The sequence below is a fragment of the Lampetra fluviatilis genome, chromosome 58, assembly GCF_964198595.1.
Source record: "Lampetra fluviatilis chromosome 58, kcLamFluv1.1, whole genome shotgun sequence".
Classification (NCBI taxonomy): domain Eukaryota; kingdom Metazoa; phylum Chordata; class Hyperoartia; order Petromyzontiformes; family Petromyzontidae; genus Lampetra; species Lampetra fluviatilis.
The window spans coordinates 5,859,769-5,872,961 of record NC_136332.1 but is presented as its reverse complement, the minus strand read 5'-3'; the positions used below and the strand labels follow the sequence as shown (position 1 = coordinate 5,872,961).

Here is a 13,193-nt window from a genome sequence, read left to right as displayed (position 1 = left end):
CAGAGACCCACAGACTCGCATAGAGACCCACAAACTCACACCTAGAGATCTGCACAGAGACCCACAGACTCATATAGAGACCCGCATACGCTCATAGAGACCCACAGACTCATATAGAGACCCACAAACTCACACCTACAGATTTGAACAGAGACCCACAGACTCGTATAGAGACCCACAAACTCACACCTAGAGATCTGTACAGAGACCCACAGACTCATATAGAGACCCGCATACGCTCATAGAGACCCACAGACTCATATAGAGACCCACAAACTCACACCTACAGATTTGAACAGAGACCCACAGACTCGCATAGAGACCCACAAACTCACACCTAGAGATCTGCACAGAGACCCACAGACTCATATAAAGACCCGCATACGCTCATAAAGACCCACAGACTCACAGAGAGACCCACAGACTCACACAGACACCCACAGACTCATATAGAGACCCACAGACTCACATACAGACCCATAGACTCACATAGTGAACCACAGACTCACACAGAGACCCACAGACTCACATAGGAACCGACAGACTCACATACAGACCCACAGACTCACACACAGACCCACAGACTCGCATTGAGACCCACAAACTCACACCTAGAGATCTGTACAGAGACCCACAGACTCACATACAGACCCACAGACTCACACACAGACCCACAGACTCGCATTGAGACCCACACACTCACACCTAGAGATCTGTACAGAGACCCACAGACTCACATACAGACCCACAGACTCACACACAGACCCACAGACTCGCATTGAGACCCACACACTCACACCTAGAGATCTGTACAGAGACCCACAGACTCACATACAGACCCAGACTCACACACAGACCCACAGACTCGCATAAAACCCACAAACTCACAGAGACTCACAGAACAACAAGAGCCACAATTCTCCAGAATAGGCGTCGTATCACAGCGCCTGTGCCAGGCTAGGTGCCGTGTGGGGCCAAGGTGGAGTGCTGAAGGTTCGCTGACAGGTGGTCACGTGACAGACCCAGGTGCCATGGGCTGAACGAGATGACTGGCAGATTCATGTGCGTACACAAAACAAAGATCTCTTGCATCGCCTTAACGTACTGTTGGGGCAAGTGCTGTGAGCGGGGAGCTCCTATGAAGGCCGGCACGGCACACGAGGGGGTGGGTGGCCATCAACTCACCCGGCCGTCTTTGTCTCCCCAATGCCGACGTTTTGCGCACGACACTTTTGTACTCATTCGAGGCTGAGTCGACCTAGGGGGAGCCCCAGCAGCGGATCATAAATCCCAAGGTCGAGTCCTCCGTGAAGGGGGCGTGTGACCATCATCTCACCCGGCCGCCTTTGTCTCCCCAACCCCGACGTTTTTGCTCCCACGACACGTTGGGTCAGCTGGCGCGCTAACCACTGCATCAGCCCCCCCTCCCTCTCCCTCCCCCCCTCCCACTCTACACCAAGAAGAATTGTGGCCGACAGTCCAATCACGCCGCATGCGTGTAGGCTTATAAAGCTCTGTTGTGCTTACCTATGGCATCAGTTCAACGTCAATGGGGGGGGAGGGGGCGCTATGCGGAGCAGCAGAAGCTGCCAAATGCTCCCCAGGTGGGGGGGGGGTGGGGGGCGATTGGTCAGCACGGACGATTTTTAAATCCTTTATATTAAGTTCGCTTGCTTGCTTGCTTAGGACCGTGCAAATCTTTAGGTCGTTTTTTAACCCACTTTCCGTGATCCAATCGAGCTGACATTTTGCACACGGACTCGTTGTGCGTGACAATGGATTTTCGTGAAAAAAATATTCCTAAATTTTACACTGTTTAGGGAATTTTTTTTAAATATTAAATTACCAATTGTTTAATGCTGCCAGAGGACGAGAGGACTCTAGCCGCCCCGATGCCACGCATATAAAGGATTTATAGTGAAAAACTTTGTTTTTACGGGTTTACTTGTTTGTCTCCTGTGTGATGCCACGAAGGGAGAGGCATTCGCTGGAACTGCCTCCTCGTACATATCTCCACACGCCACTGGCTGCACGTCTGTGCGGCTGGACTTCTTTCGCACCGTACGTAGCCGGCCGTGCTAATCGGAGGAGCGGGGAAGGGACAATAAGCTATGGGTCTCTGTGTGGGTCTGTGTGTCTCTGGGGTGAGTCTGTGTGTCTCTGGGTGAGTCTGTGGGTCTAAGGTGAGTCCGTGTGTCTCTGGGTGAGGCTGTGGGTCTCTGTGTGGGTCTATGGGTCTCTATATGAGTCTACGGGTCTCTGTGTGAGTCTATGGCACTCTGTGTGAGTCTATGGGTCTCTGTGTGAGTCTATGGGTCTCTGTATGAGTCTGTGGGTCTCTGTGTGAGTCTATGGGTCTCTGTGTGAGTCTATGGGTCTCTGTGTGAGTCTATGGGTCTCTGTGTGAGTCTCTGGGTCTCTGTGTGAGTCTATGGGTCTCTGTGTGAGTCTATGGGTCTCTGTGTGAGTCTATGGGTCTCTGTGTGAGTCTGTGAGTCTCTGCGTGAGTCTATGGGTCTCTGTGTGAGTCTGTGAGTCTCTGCGTGAGTCTATGGGTCTCTGTGTGAGTCTATGGGTCTCTGTGCGAGTCTGTGAGTCTCTGCGTGAGTCTATGGGTCTCTGTGTGAGTCTATGGGTCTCTGTGTGAGTCTGTGAGTCTCTGCGTGAGTCTATGGGTCTCTGTGTGAGTCTATGGGTCTCTGTGTGAGTCTATGGGTCTCTGTGTGAGTCTATGGGTCTCTGCGTGAGTCTATGGGTCTCTGTGTGAGTCTGTGGGTCTCTGTGTGAGTCTATGTATGTGTGTATTTTGAACTTCTTTCGCACCGTACGTCTCCGAACGTGCTTATCGGAGGTGCGGGGGAAGGACAACAACACTCAACATACAAAGAGCAGTTCCCAAAAAACGAATTTTCAACGTGGATTACGTAAAAGTTGCATAGTTCAGGTGCCTTCCGAATGTCGGAAGGCAGAGCGTTCCAGACGGCCGCAGAAGCACATCCGTGAGCGCGCGCGATGCGGTGATCGCCGTCTTTGTTCGACGCAAGCACGCGCACGCGAACCAACCCACCCATCCTCTGGCCAACTACTCGCGATCTTTGTCTGCGTGTATTAAAAACACACGAAACAAAAATCCCCCCTACAGCCTTTGACAGACCGGTGGTGCACGTGCTCTGAGCGAACACCTCCGAAGGCCGGAACGGCACGTGAGGGAGTGGGTGGCCAGCACCACACCCAGCCGCCTTTGTCTCCCCAGTGGCGATGTTTACACACCGCACCAGGTACTCATTCGAGGGCTGAGTCGACCTAAGGGAGGCCCGGGACCGGTTCAAATAATCGTCACTTGCTGTTGGCCGTGAGCGGGAATCGAACTCGGGTCGCCGGGTTTGTAGCGCAGCTTAGAGCGCGAACCGCTGCACCACCGCTCCCCAACCCAAACAACAAACGCACGCGCGTGTGTTTAATAACCGAGGCACCGAATTCGGCATTCGGAGATGAAGCAGCAGCAGCAGCAACAACAACAACAACAATCCGGGCCTCTTGTTTTAAGGTTACCTGTCAGCGGCAGAGGCATCACGGAGCGCAACTCGCTCACCAATCACACGGCAAGCGAACTGGGGGGGGGGGGGGCGGTGTGAAGGGAGGGGGGGGCGGTGTTGTGTCTGGTCTTAACGTGGCCTCTTCCCATCGGGAGCACTTCACGTTATTCTTTGGTTCTTTCGGTTAAGTCACGTCTAAAGATAAAATAATAAATTAAATAATAGCATATTTACGACGTTTCGATTGCAACACAAGCAATCATCATCAGGCATAAAAGTAATAGCAAACAAAAATCTAACTAGAAAACTATAGACAGACATACAAACAAGACAGACATCACAAGGACACACACAAGGAGAGAACACATATCGGCACAAAGAGAGAGGTCGTTTCTGTGACGGGGCCTTAAATTTTATTTATTATTTTATCTTTAGACGTGACTTAATCGAAAGAACCAAAGAATAATTCCTGCAGTCACGAAAGCTTCAAAATTAAGATAGCACTTTCGGGTTTCGACCGACGCTTGCGTTGCAGAAACGCAAATCGATAACACTGGTCAACAACAACAAAAAACATTTTTTTCTGGCCTGGACTTTTGCAGCTGTTTTAGACTAATTTCAGGGTTCTGATTCCGAATCTGATCTCAGATTTGCTCTATCACATCTCATTTCTATGCTATCGGCATACCCCATTTTCATTGATTTTAGCCGAAATTAACTCTGTCACTTATGATTGCAAGTTGTTGCGAGTCAGTGACTGCTTTAGTGTTAAAATATGGCGCTGTATTTTTAGGATAGTGTGTTCATAATATCATTTAATGTAGATATCCACATTTATTTAATATTTTTCTTCTGCAGTTTTTATTGAAAATGCAATATTTGATATCTCAAAAACCTGATGTGATAGACAAAAACTGATGCCAGATTTGGAATCAGCACCCCAAAATTACATTAGAACCGTTGGAATACCTTATGCCAGAAAAAGTGTGTTGACCAGTGTTATTCCTCGTGGGGCGTACTGCCTGCTAGGATGGCTGACGTTTGAGCTGCATTAGGCAGTTACATTTCAATTTAAAGCTTTCGTGACTGCAGGGATTCATCTTCTTGGTTCTTTAGGTAAAGTCACGTAGAAGGGAAATAATAAAATGATAAAAATAAAACATAATAAAATAATTCTCAGACGCTGTCTCTCCGACAGACCTGTTCTTCACCTGAGGACGGCTGCTTGCGTTGTGGCTGAAACGTCGTGAGAATAATTTTATTATGTTTCATTTTTATTATTTCCCTTCTACGTGACTTTACCGAAAGAACCGAAACTATTATGATTATTCTTATTCTTACTTTACGCGGGGAGGAACGGAGGAGGCCCCGCGTCGCTCACGGATTCGTCGCCATGTGTGTGACCGCACATCGCACCCCGTTGATTCGGGTGTCGCGCGCGCTGCTGGTCAACGTGACCCTCGGCAGTTTACGCAGCTCAACTGAGAAAGAGCGTGGTGGGAGGGTGGTGGGGGTGGGGGTGGTGGTGGGAGGGTGGTGGGGGTGGGGGTGGTGGGGGTGGTGGGGGTGGGGGTGGTGGGGGTGGTGGGGGTGGGGGTGGTGGGGGGGGTGGGGCTGGTGGTGGTGGTGGGGGTGGTGGTGGTGGGAGGGTGGTGGGGGTGGGGGGTGGTGGGAGGGTGGTGGTGGTGGGGGTGGTGGGGGTGGTGGGGGTGGGGGTGGTGGTGGTGGTGGGAGGGTGGTGGTGGTGGGGGTGGGGGTGGGGGTGGTGGGGGTGGGGGTGGTGGTGGTGGTGGTGGGGGTGGTGGTGGTGGGGGTGGTGGTGGTGGTGGGAGGGTGGTGGTGGTGGTGGTGGGAGGGTGGTGGGGGTGGGGGTGGTGGGGGTGGGGGTGGTGGTGGTGGTGGTGGGGGTGGTGGTGGTGGTGGGAGGGTGGTGGTGGTGGGGGGTGGTGGTGGTGGGGGTGGTGGTGGTGGTGGGAGGGTGGTGGGGGTGGGGGTGGTGGGGGTGGTGGTGGGAGGGTGGTGGGGGTGGGGGTGGTGGGGGTGGTGGGGGTGGGGGTGGTGGTGGTGGTGGGAGGGTGGTGGGGGTGGGGGGTGGTGGGGGTGGTGGTGGGAGGGTGGTGGGGGTGGGGGTGGTGGGGGTGGTGGGGGTGGGGGTGGTGGTGGTGGTGGGAGGGTGGTGGTGGTGGGGGTGGTGGTGGTGGTGGGGGTGGGGGTGGTGGGGGTGGGGGTGGTGGTGGTGGTGGTGGTGGGGGTGGTGGTGGTGGGGGTGGTGGTGGTGGTGGGAGGGTGGTGGTGGTGGTGGTGGGAGGGTGGTGGGGGGTGGGGGTGGTGGTGGTGGTGGTGGTGGGGGTGGTGGTGGTGGTGGGAGGGTGGTGGTGGTGGGGGGTGGTGGTGGTGGGGGTGGTGGTGGTGGTGGGAGGGTGGTGGGGGTGGGGGTGGTGGGGGTGGTGGTGGGGGTGGGGGTGGTGGGGGTGGGGGTGGTGGTGGGAGGGTGGTGGGGGTGGGGGTGGTGGGGGTGGTGGTGGGAGGGTGGTGGGGGTGGTGGGGTGGTGGGGGTGGTGGTGGTGGTGGGAGGGTGGTGGTGGTGGGGGTGGTGGGGGTGGTGGTGGTGGGGGTGGGGGTGGTGGGGGTGGGGGTGGTGGTGGTGGTGGTGGTGGGGGTGGTGGTGGTGGGGGTGGTGGTGGTGGTGGGAGGGTGGTGGTGGTGGTGGTGGGAGGGTGGTGGGGGTGGGGGTGGTGGGGGTGGGAGTGGTGGTGGTGGTGGTGGTGGGGGTGGTGGTGGTGGTGGGAGGGTGGTGGTGGTGGGGGTGGTGGTGGTGGGGGTGGTGGTGGTGGTGGTGGTGGGGGTGGTGGTGGTGGTGGTGGGGGTGGTGGTGATGGTGGGAGGGTGGTGGGGGGTGGTGGGGGTGGTGGGGGTGGTGGTGGTGGGGGTGGTGGTGGTGGGAGGGTGGTGGGGGTGGGGGGGTGGGGGTGGTGGGGGGTGGTGGTGGTGGTGGTGGGAGGGTGGTGGGGGTGGGGGTGGTGGGGGTGGTGGTGGGGGTGGTGGTGTGGTGGGAGGGTGGTGGGGGTGGGGGTGGTGGGGGTGGTGGGGTGGGGGTGGTGGTGGGTGGGAGGGTGGGGGGGGTGGGGGTGGTGGGGGTGGTGGGGGTGGTGGTGGTGGTGGTGGTGGTGGGAGGGTGGTGGGGGTGGGGGTGGTGGGGGTGGTGGGGGTGGGGGTGGTGGGGGTGGTGGTGGTGGTGGGGGTGGTGGTGGTGGTGGTGGTGGGAGGGTGGTGGGGGTGGGGGTGGTGGGGGTGGGGGGGTGGTGGTGGTGGTGGGAGGGTGGTGGGGGTGGGGGTGGTGGGGGTGGTGGGGGTGGTGGTGGTGGGGGTGGGGGTGGTGGGGGGTGGTGGGGGGGGGGGGTGGTGGGGGTGGTGGGGGTGGGGGTGGTGGTGGTGGTGGGGGGGTGGTGGTGGTGGGGGTGGTGGTGGTGGTGGGGGGGGGGGGTGGTGGGGGTGGGGGTGGTGGTGGTGGTGGTGGTGGTGGGGGTGGTGGTGGTGGGGGTGGTGGTGGTGGTGGGAGGGTGGTGGTGGTGGTGGTGGGAGGGTGGTGGGGGTGGGGGTGGTGGTGGTGGTGGTGGTGGGGGGTGGTGGTGGTGGTGGGGGGTGGTGGTGGTGGGGGTGGTGGTGGTGGGGGTGGTGGTGGTGGTGGGGGGTGGTGGGGGTGGGGGTGGTGGGGGTGGTGGTGGGGGTGGGGGGTGGTGGGGGGTGGGGGGGTGGTGGGGGGGGTGGGTGGGGGTGGGGGTGGTGGGGGGTGGTGGTGGGTGGGTGGTGGGGGTGGGGGTGGGGGGGGTGGTGGGGGTGGGGGTGGTGGTGGTGGGTGGGGGGGTGGTGGGGGTGGGGGGGTGGTGGTGGTGGGGGGTGGGGGTGGTGGGGGTGGGGGTGGTGGTGGTGGTGGTGGTGGGGGTGGTGGTGGTGGGGGTGGTGGTGGTGGTGGGAGGGTGGTGGTGGTGGTGGTGGGAGGGTGGTGGGGGGTGGGGGTGGTGGGGGTGGGAGTGGTGGTGGTGGTGGTGGTGGGGGTGGTGGTGGTGGTGGGAGGGTGGTGGTGGTGGGGGTGGTGGTGGTGGGGGTGGTGGTGGTGGTGGTGGTGGGGGTGGTGGTGGTGGTGGTGGGGGTGGTGGTGATGGTGGGAGGGTGGTGGGGGTGGGGGTGGTGGGGGTGGTGGGGGTGGTGGTGGTGGGGGTGGTGGTGGTGGGAGGGTGGTGGGGGTGGGGGTGGTGGGGGTGGTGGGGGTGGTGGTGGTGGTGGTGGGAGGGTGGTGGGGGTGGGGGTGGTGGGGGTGGTGGTGGGGGTGGTGGTGATGGTGGGAGGGTGGTGGGGGTGGGGGTGGTGGGGGTGGTGGGGGTGGTGGTGGTGGGAGGGTGGTGGGGGTGGGGGTGGTGGGGGTGGTGGGGGTGGTGGTGGTGGTGGTGGTGGTGGGAGGGTGGTGGGGGTGGGGGTGGTGGGGGTGGTGGGGGGGGGGGTGGTGGGGGTGGTGGGGGTGGTGGTGGTGGTGGGGTGGTGGTGGTGGTGGTGGTGGGAGGGTGGTGGGGGTGGGGGTGGTGGGGGTGGTGGGGGTGGTGGTGGTGGTGGTGGTGGTGGGAGGGTGGTGGGGGTGGGGGTGGTGGGGGTGGTGGGGGTGGTGGTGGGGGGGGTGGGGGTGGTGGGGGTGGTGGGGGTGGTGGTGGTGATGGTGGTGGGGTGGTGGGGGTGGTGGTGGTGGGGGTGGTGGTGGTGGGGGTGGTGGGGGTGGTGGGGGTGGGGGTTGTGGTGGTGGGGGGTGGTGGGGGTGGTGGGGGTGGTGGTGGTGGTGGTGGGGGTGGTGGTGGTGGTGGTGGTGGGGGTGGTGGTGGTGGTGGTGGTGGTGGTGGTGGTGGTGGGGGTGGTGGTGGGGGTGGTGGTGGTGGTGGTGGGGGTGGTGGTGGTGGTGGTGGGGGTGGTGGGGGTGGTGGTGGTGGGGGTGGTGGTGGGGGTGGTGGTGGGAGGGTGGTGGGGGTGGTTGTGGTGGTGGTGGTGGTGGTGGGGGTGGTGGTGGGAGGGTGGTGGGGGTGGTGGTGGGGGTGGTGGTGGTGGGGGTGGTGGTGGGGGGTGGTGGTGGGAGGGTGGTGGGGGTGGTGGGGGTGGTGGGGGTGGTGGTGGTGGGGGTGGTGGTGGGGGTGGTGGTGGTGGTGGGGGTGGTGGTGGTGGTGGTGGGGGTGGTGGGGGTGGTGGTGGTGGGGGTGGTTAGGGGTCGGCACGGTTTGGCTCAAACCACCAAACCGCGGTTTGAACCGAACCAAATCGGTTTGGTTTGGCTCTGTTTGAACTGGTTCGGTTTGGTTTGGGGCTACGAAAACCGACTCGGTTTGGCTCGGATAGGGTGGAACCGGCTCAAACTAGTTTGGTTCAAGCCAACTTAAGAGGTTTGGTTTAGCTTAGTTTGGTTTGGTTTTGGTTTGGTTTGGTTCAGTCGTCGCTGGTTTGGTTTGGATTGCTCAATTTGAAACCAGTTTGAGTCGGTTCAAACCGTGCCGACCCCTAGGGGTGGTGGTGGTGGTGGTGGGAGGTGGTGGTGGTGGTGGGGGTGGCTCCTTTCAACCGAATACCGCACGAGGACCGATCGGAGATGTGGACGCGAGACAGCGCGCTAAATTAATTAGTGCCGAAAAGAGTGAGAGAGAGAGAGAGACAAACACACACTCTCGTTAAATGTCCCTATTCATGCGCACACAAATCGTACACGCGCACGCCACTTAATTGTTTAATGAGTTTTATTGTATTCAACCATTGCCCCCCTCCCCAACCCCCCTCGCCACCCCCCCCCCCTATTACAGATTATTTATTCCCCGTACTGGTTCTGGCCCTCCTCGCTGCCTCGATTGTCTGCACCGTCGCAAATGCGTTGTCGCCCCACGCCAATTAATTTCGCGTCGCCGTTCCTAATCTTCACTCCTCTGAAACGAACCCGTTGCTGGCGGCACAACGGGGAGGTGGGGGGGGGGTCCGAGGGGGTGGGCTCCTAGAGAGGGTCTTTGAAGGGGGGGGGGGGCTCTGAAGCGGGGGGGGGCTCAGGGGTCAGAGTCGCTTGCTCAGCCTGGACCCCCGGGACCCTGGGTTCCAGTCCGTGTCTCAAGTCAATGCTGCTGCTGCTGCCGCCTATGGCTTAAGCCGGCCTCTCAAGTGCGGTGAGTTGATTGGGTACACGTAGTGGTGGTGGTGTTGGTGTGTGGTGGTGGTGGGTGGTGTTGGTGATGTGTGGTGGTGGTGGGTGGTGGTGATGTGTGGTGGTAGTGTTGGTGTTGGTGGGTGGTGGTGATGTGTGGTGGTGGTGTTGGTGTTGGTGCGTGGTGGTGGTGGGTGGTGGTGGTGGGTGGTGGTGAGTGGTGTTGGTACGTGGTGGTGGTGTTGGTGGTGGTGGTGGTGAATGCGTTCGCGTGTGCGTAGCGTCTGGGCGCACGTGGTGGCGGTACGTGGTGGTGGTGTTGGTGCGTGGTGGTGGTGCGTGGTGGTGTTGGTCCGTGGTGGTGGTGTTGGTGGTGGTGGTGGTGAATTTGTCCGCGTGTGCGTAGCGTGTGGGGCGCACTCGGCGGCGACGCGTCGATGTTCGCGGTGGGGCATCACAGATCGCGCGCGTCCGATAGCTGCGCGCGCAATCAACGGCAGCGCGTCGAACCCACCCGATGTTGCGCGTCTGCTGGCGGCAGGGAACGGTGTTTCGCAAGCAGTTGCCCATGACGGCGTCGATGTCCTCCACGATGACGAAGGGCTCTTCCTCCAGAGTCGCCACGCTCAGGTGGCGATCGTCTGCGCCCGACGGCGGCTTCCCGAACCGGGGCCAGATCGGGTACTTGAGCGCCAGCATCTCGTTCTCCCACTTGCCGACCTGCGGGTGAAGTTGTGGTGAGGTTGGAGAGAGGGGGTGGTGGAGGCTTGTCCGTTGTTCGCGTGAGAACGCGTGGGTCATTACCTAGATGGCAGCGCACCGTGGGGGATTATTTGGAGATGCATGGGGACATTTGGGGATGCCTGGGTATGCATTGGAAGATGTGGGGTAACGCGTTGGGATATATGGGTATACATGGGTAAAAATTAGAATGCGTGAGAATATATGGGTGTACGTGAATATGCATGGGCAAATATGGGAATATTTGGGAATGCGTGGTAATATATATATGGGTTTTAATGGGAATGGATGGTCATAAATGGGTATATATGAGAATGCATGAGAATATATGGGTGGACGTGAAAATGCACGGGCAAATATGGGAATGCATGGGTAATATTTGGCAATGCGTGGGTATACATGAGTGTGTGTGTGTGTATATGAGAATGCGTGGGAATCAATAGGTATACATGGATATACATGGAGTGAAACATCGTGGTATCTCCGGTTTGGATGCTGCACGATAGCTCCTAAAGCCGCCGTGCAATTCACTTCTTAGAAAGAAACAAGTATAACCCGTAAAAACAAAGTTTTTCACTATAAATCCTTTATATGCGTGGCGGCTAGAGTCCTCTCGTCCTCTGGCTTGAGATGGCTGCCACCTATGGGTCAGATGATTGAATGGCACCATTAAGCAATTGGTAATTAAATATAATATTTTTGTCCTAAAAAGTGTCACATTTTGGAAAAAAAACGTCAGCTCGATTGGATCACGGGAAGTGGGTTAAAAAACGACCGAAAGATTTGCACGGTCGCAAGCAAGCAAGCGCGCAAGTGAACTTAATATAAAGGATTTAAAAAACAGATTGCCGGCACGTGGCGAGAGGGAAAGAGAGCGCGAAACGTCGAACACAGTACCGAACAAACCAAGACGCCCTATCGGCAGCCACTCAACCGCCGATTCGTTGCGAAAACCACGCCCGTCAAGGTGACTCGAAGGCGACGGGCGTGGTGTGTACACGGCACTAATCGTCTCCCTAATTCCGTCTTTAACGAGGTTGTCGTCTCCTCCCCGCGTCCCGTGTCCGATGTTACTCCCTCCTCCTCCTTCACCACCTCCCAGGGGAGGGAGGGGGGTGGTGGTGGAAGGTAACGATGCTGCCCCACCCCACAGGAGCCTCCACCTCTGTCGCCGAATGATTCGGCTAAGTGGTGGCGGCGGCGTTGGCGTCATTCGAGAGAGAGAGAGACGCTGAGAGGCGAGCCCCGATTCTAAGAGCGTCATGGGATCCGAGATGCGGCCAGCTCCTCCGAGCGCCGTCGACATCCGCCAATGGTCCGATCCGCCCCTCCGCCCATCCTCTCTCGGCCACCGTTCATCAGAGCCGCGACGCGTGGCTGCTGCTGCTGCCGCTACTGCTCCTACCGCCGTTTGCTGTGCCCCAAGGCAACCGCTTTGCTCTGTCGCCTGGTGTACAGGAGGTCGTGGGTTTCGATCCCGACCCTGACGCCTGCTGTATATGTGGAGTTTGCGTGTCTCTCTCTCTCTCTCATCATCATCACGGTGGCTAGGAGATGTTAACTACCTCGCCTGGTGTGCAGGAGGTCGTGGGGTCCATTCCGACCCTCATATCTGCTGTATATTTGGAGTTTGCGTCTCTCTCTCTCATCATCATCACGGTGGCTAGGAGATGTTAACTACCTCGCCTGGTGTACAAGATGTCACCCCCCCCCCCCCCCATTACGAGCGGCCGGTCGACGGTCAGAGAGCGGAAACGGAGCGGCAGGCCAGGGGATGGAATGTGGAGATCCCGAGGCGCACGTCCAGAGACGAGAAGGAGGAGGCGGATTTTGTGGGGGGGTATTTGTGTGGGGGGGGGGGGGGGTTGTAGGGCCCCTCCATCCAGGCCACGGCTGATGAACGAGATGGTGATGATGATGATGAGTAGGAGGAAGAGGAGACAGTGGTGGTGGTGGTGGTTGATTGTCGCAGGGTAGAGACAGGGCCAGTAATTTCGACTCGTGACATGCGCTCGTGACATTCCTTCCCCGAGAGCCCCATGCCGCTTGTCACGTTGGTCACTTGGGAGGGCGGTGGCGGTGGCGGTGGTGGCGGTGGTGGCGGTGGTGGCGGTGGTGGTGGCGGTGGTGGCGGTGGTGGCGGCGGTGGTGGCGGTGGTGGCGGTGGTGGTGGCTTCGTAAAAACCAAACTGGGTCACAAAGCCCAGATGGGCAACTTCGCAACAGTCTGCATTGCAATGGCAGTGACGGAGACCCCCCTCCCCTCACCCCCCCACCCCCCCAACTTAATTTCCCTACCTAAGAACGTCAGTCAAAGTGCGCAAAATGATCACGGCAGCCGCTGCTGTTGTCGCCTGCTGCTGTTGCTGCTGCTGCAGCTACGGCCACCTCGTGTTCTGTCAGAACGGCGGTGAGAGACGTAGCTGCGTCCGTGAATTCATTATAATAATTTGCGGGGTGGCGGGTAGGTCCCACATCAAATATCAGCAACAGCAGCAGCAACAGCATCCGCCAATCATCACTGGAGTGAGGGTGTCGTCACAAGGGCGCCTGTGCCAGGCTGGGTGCGCTTTGCGGCCGTGTGAAAGTGTTGAACGCCCGCTGGCAGACCCGGCAGGTGCCATGGGTTGACTTGACTGACATGATGAGTGAGTGGGTGTGTGAGTGGGTGGATGGGTGGATGAGTGAGTGAGTGAGTGGGTGAGTGAGTGGGTGAGTGGGTGGATGGATGAGTGGTTGGGTGAGTGAGTGAGTGAGTG

The 13,193-nt window shown here is 59.0% G+C and overlaps 1 protein-coding gene across 1 annotated transcript in view; it reads right to left on the bottom strand.

The window, feature by feature from the left end:
* The window catches only part of LOC144950441 (glutamate receptor ionotropic, NMDA 2C-like), a 79,707-nt gene that overhangs the window by 38,515 nt on the left and 27,999 nt on the right, over nucleotides 1-13,193 (bottom strand). Inside the window, exon 4 of the mRNA XM_078880551.1 lies at nucleotides 10,208-10,413. Coding sequence (XP_078736677.1) covers nucleotides 10,208-10,413 — 206 coding nt within the window. The remainder of the gene's footprint in view (nucleotides 1-10,207; nucleotides 10,414-13,193) is intronic.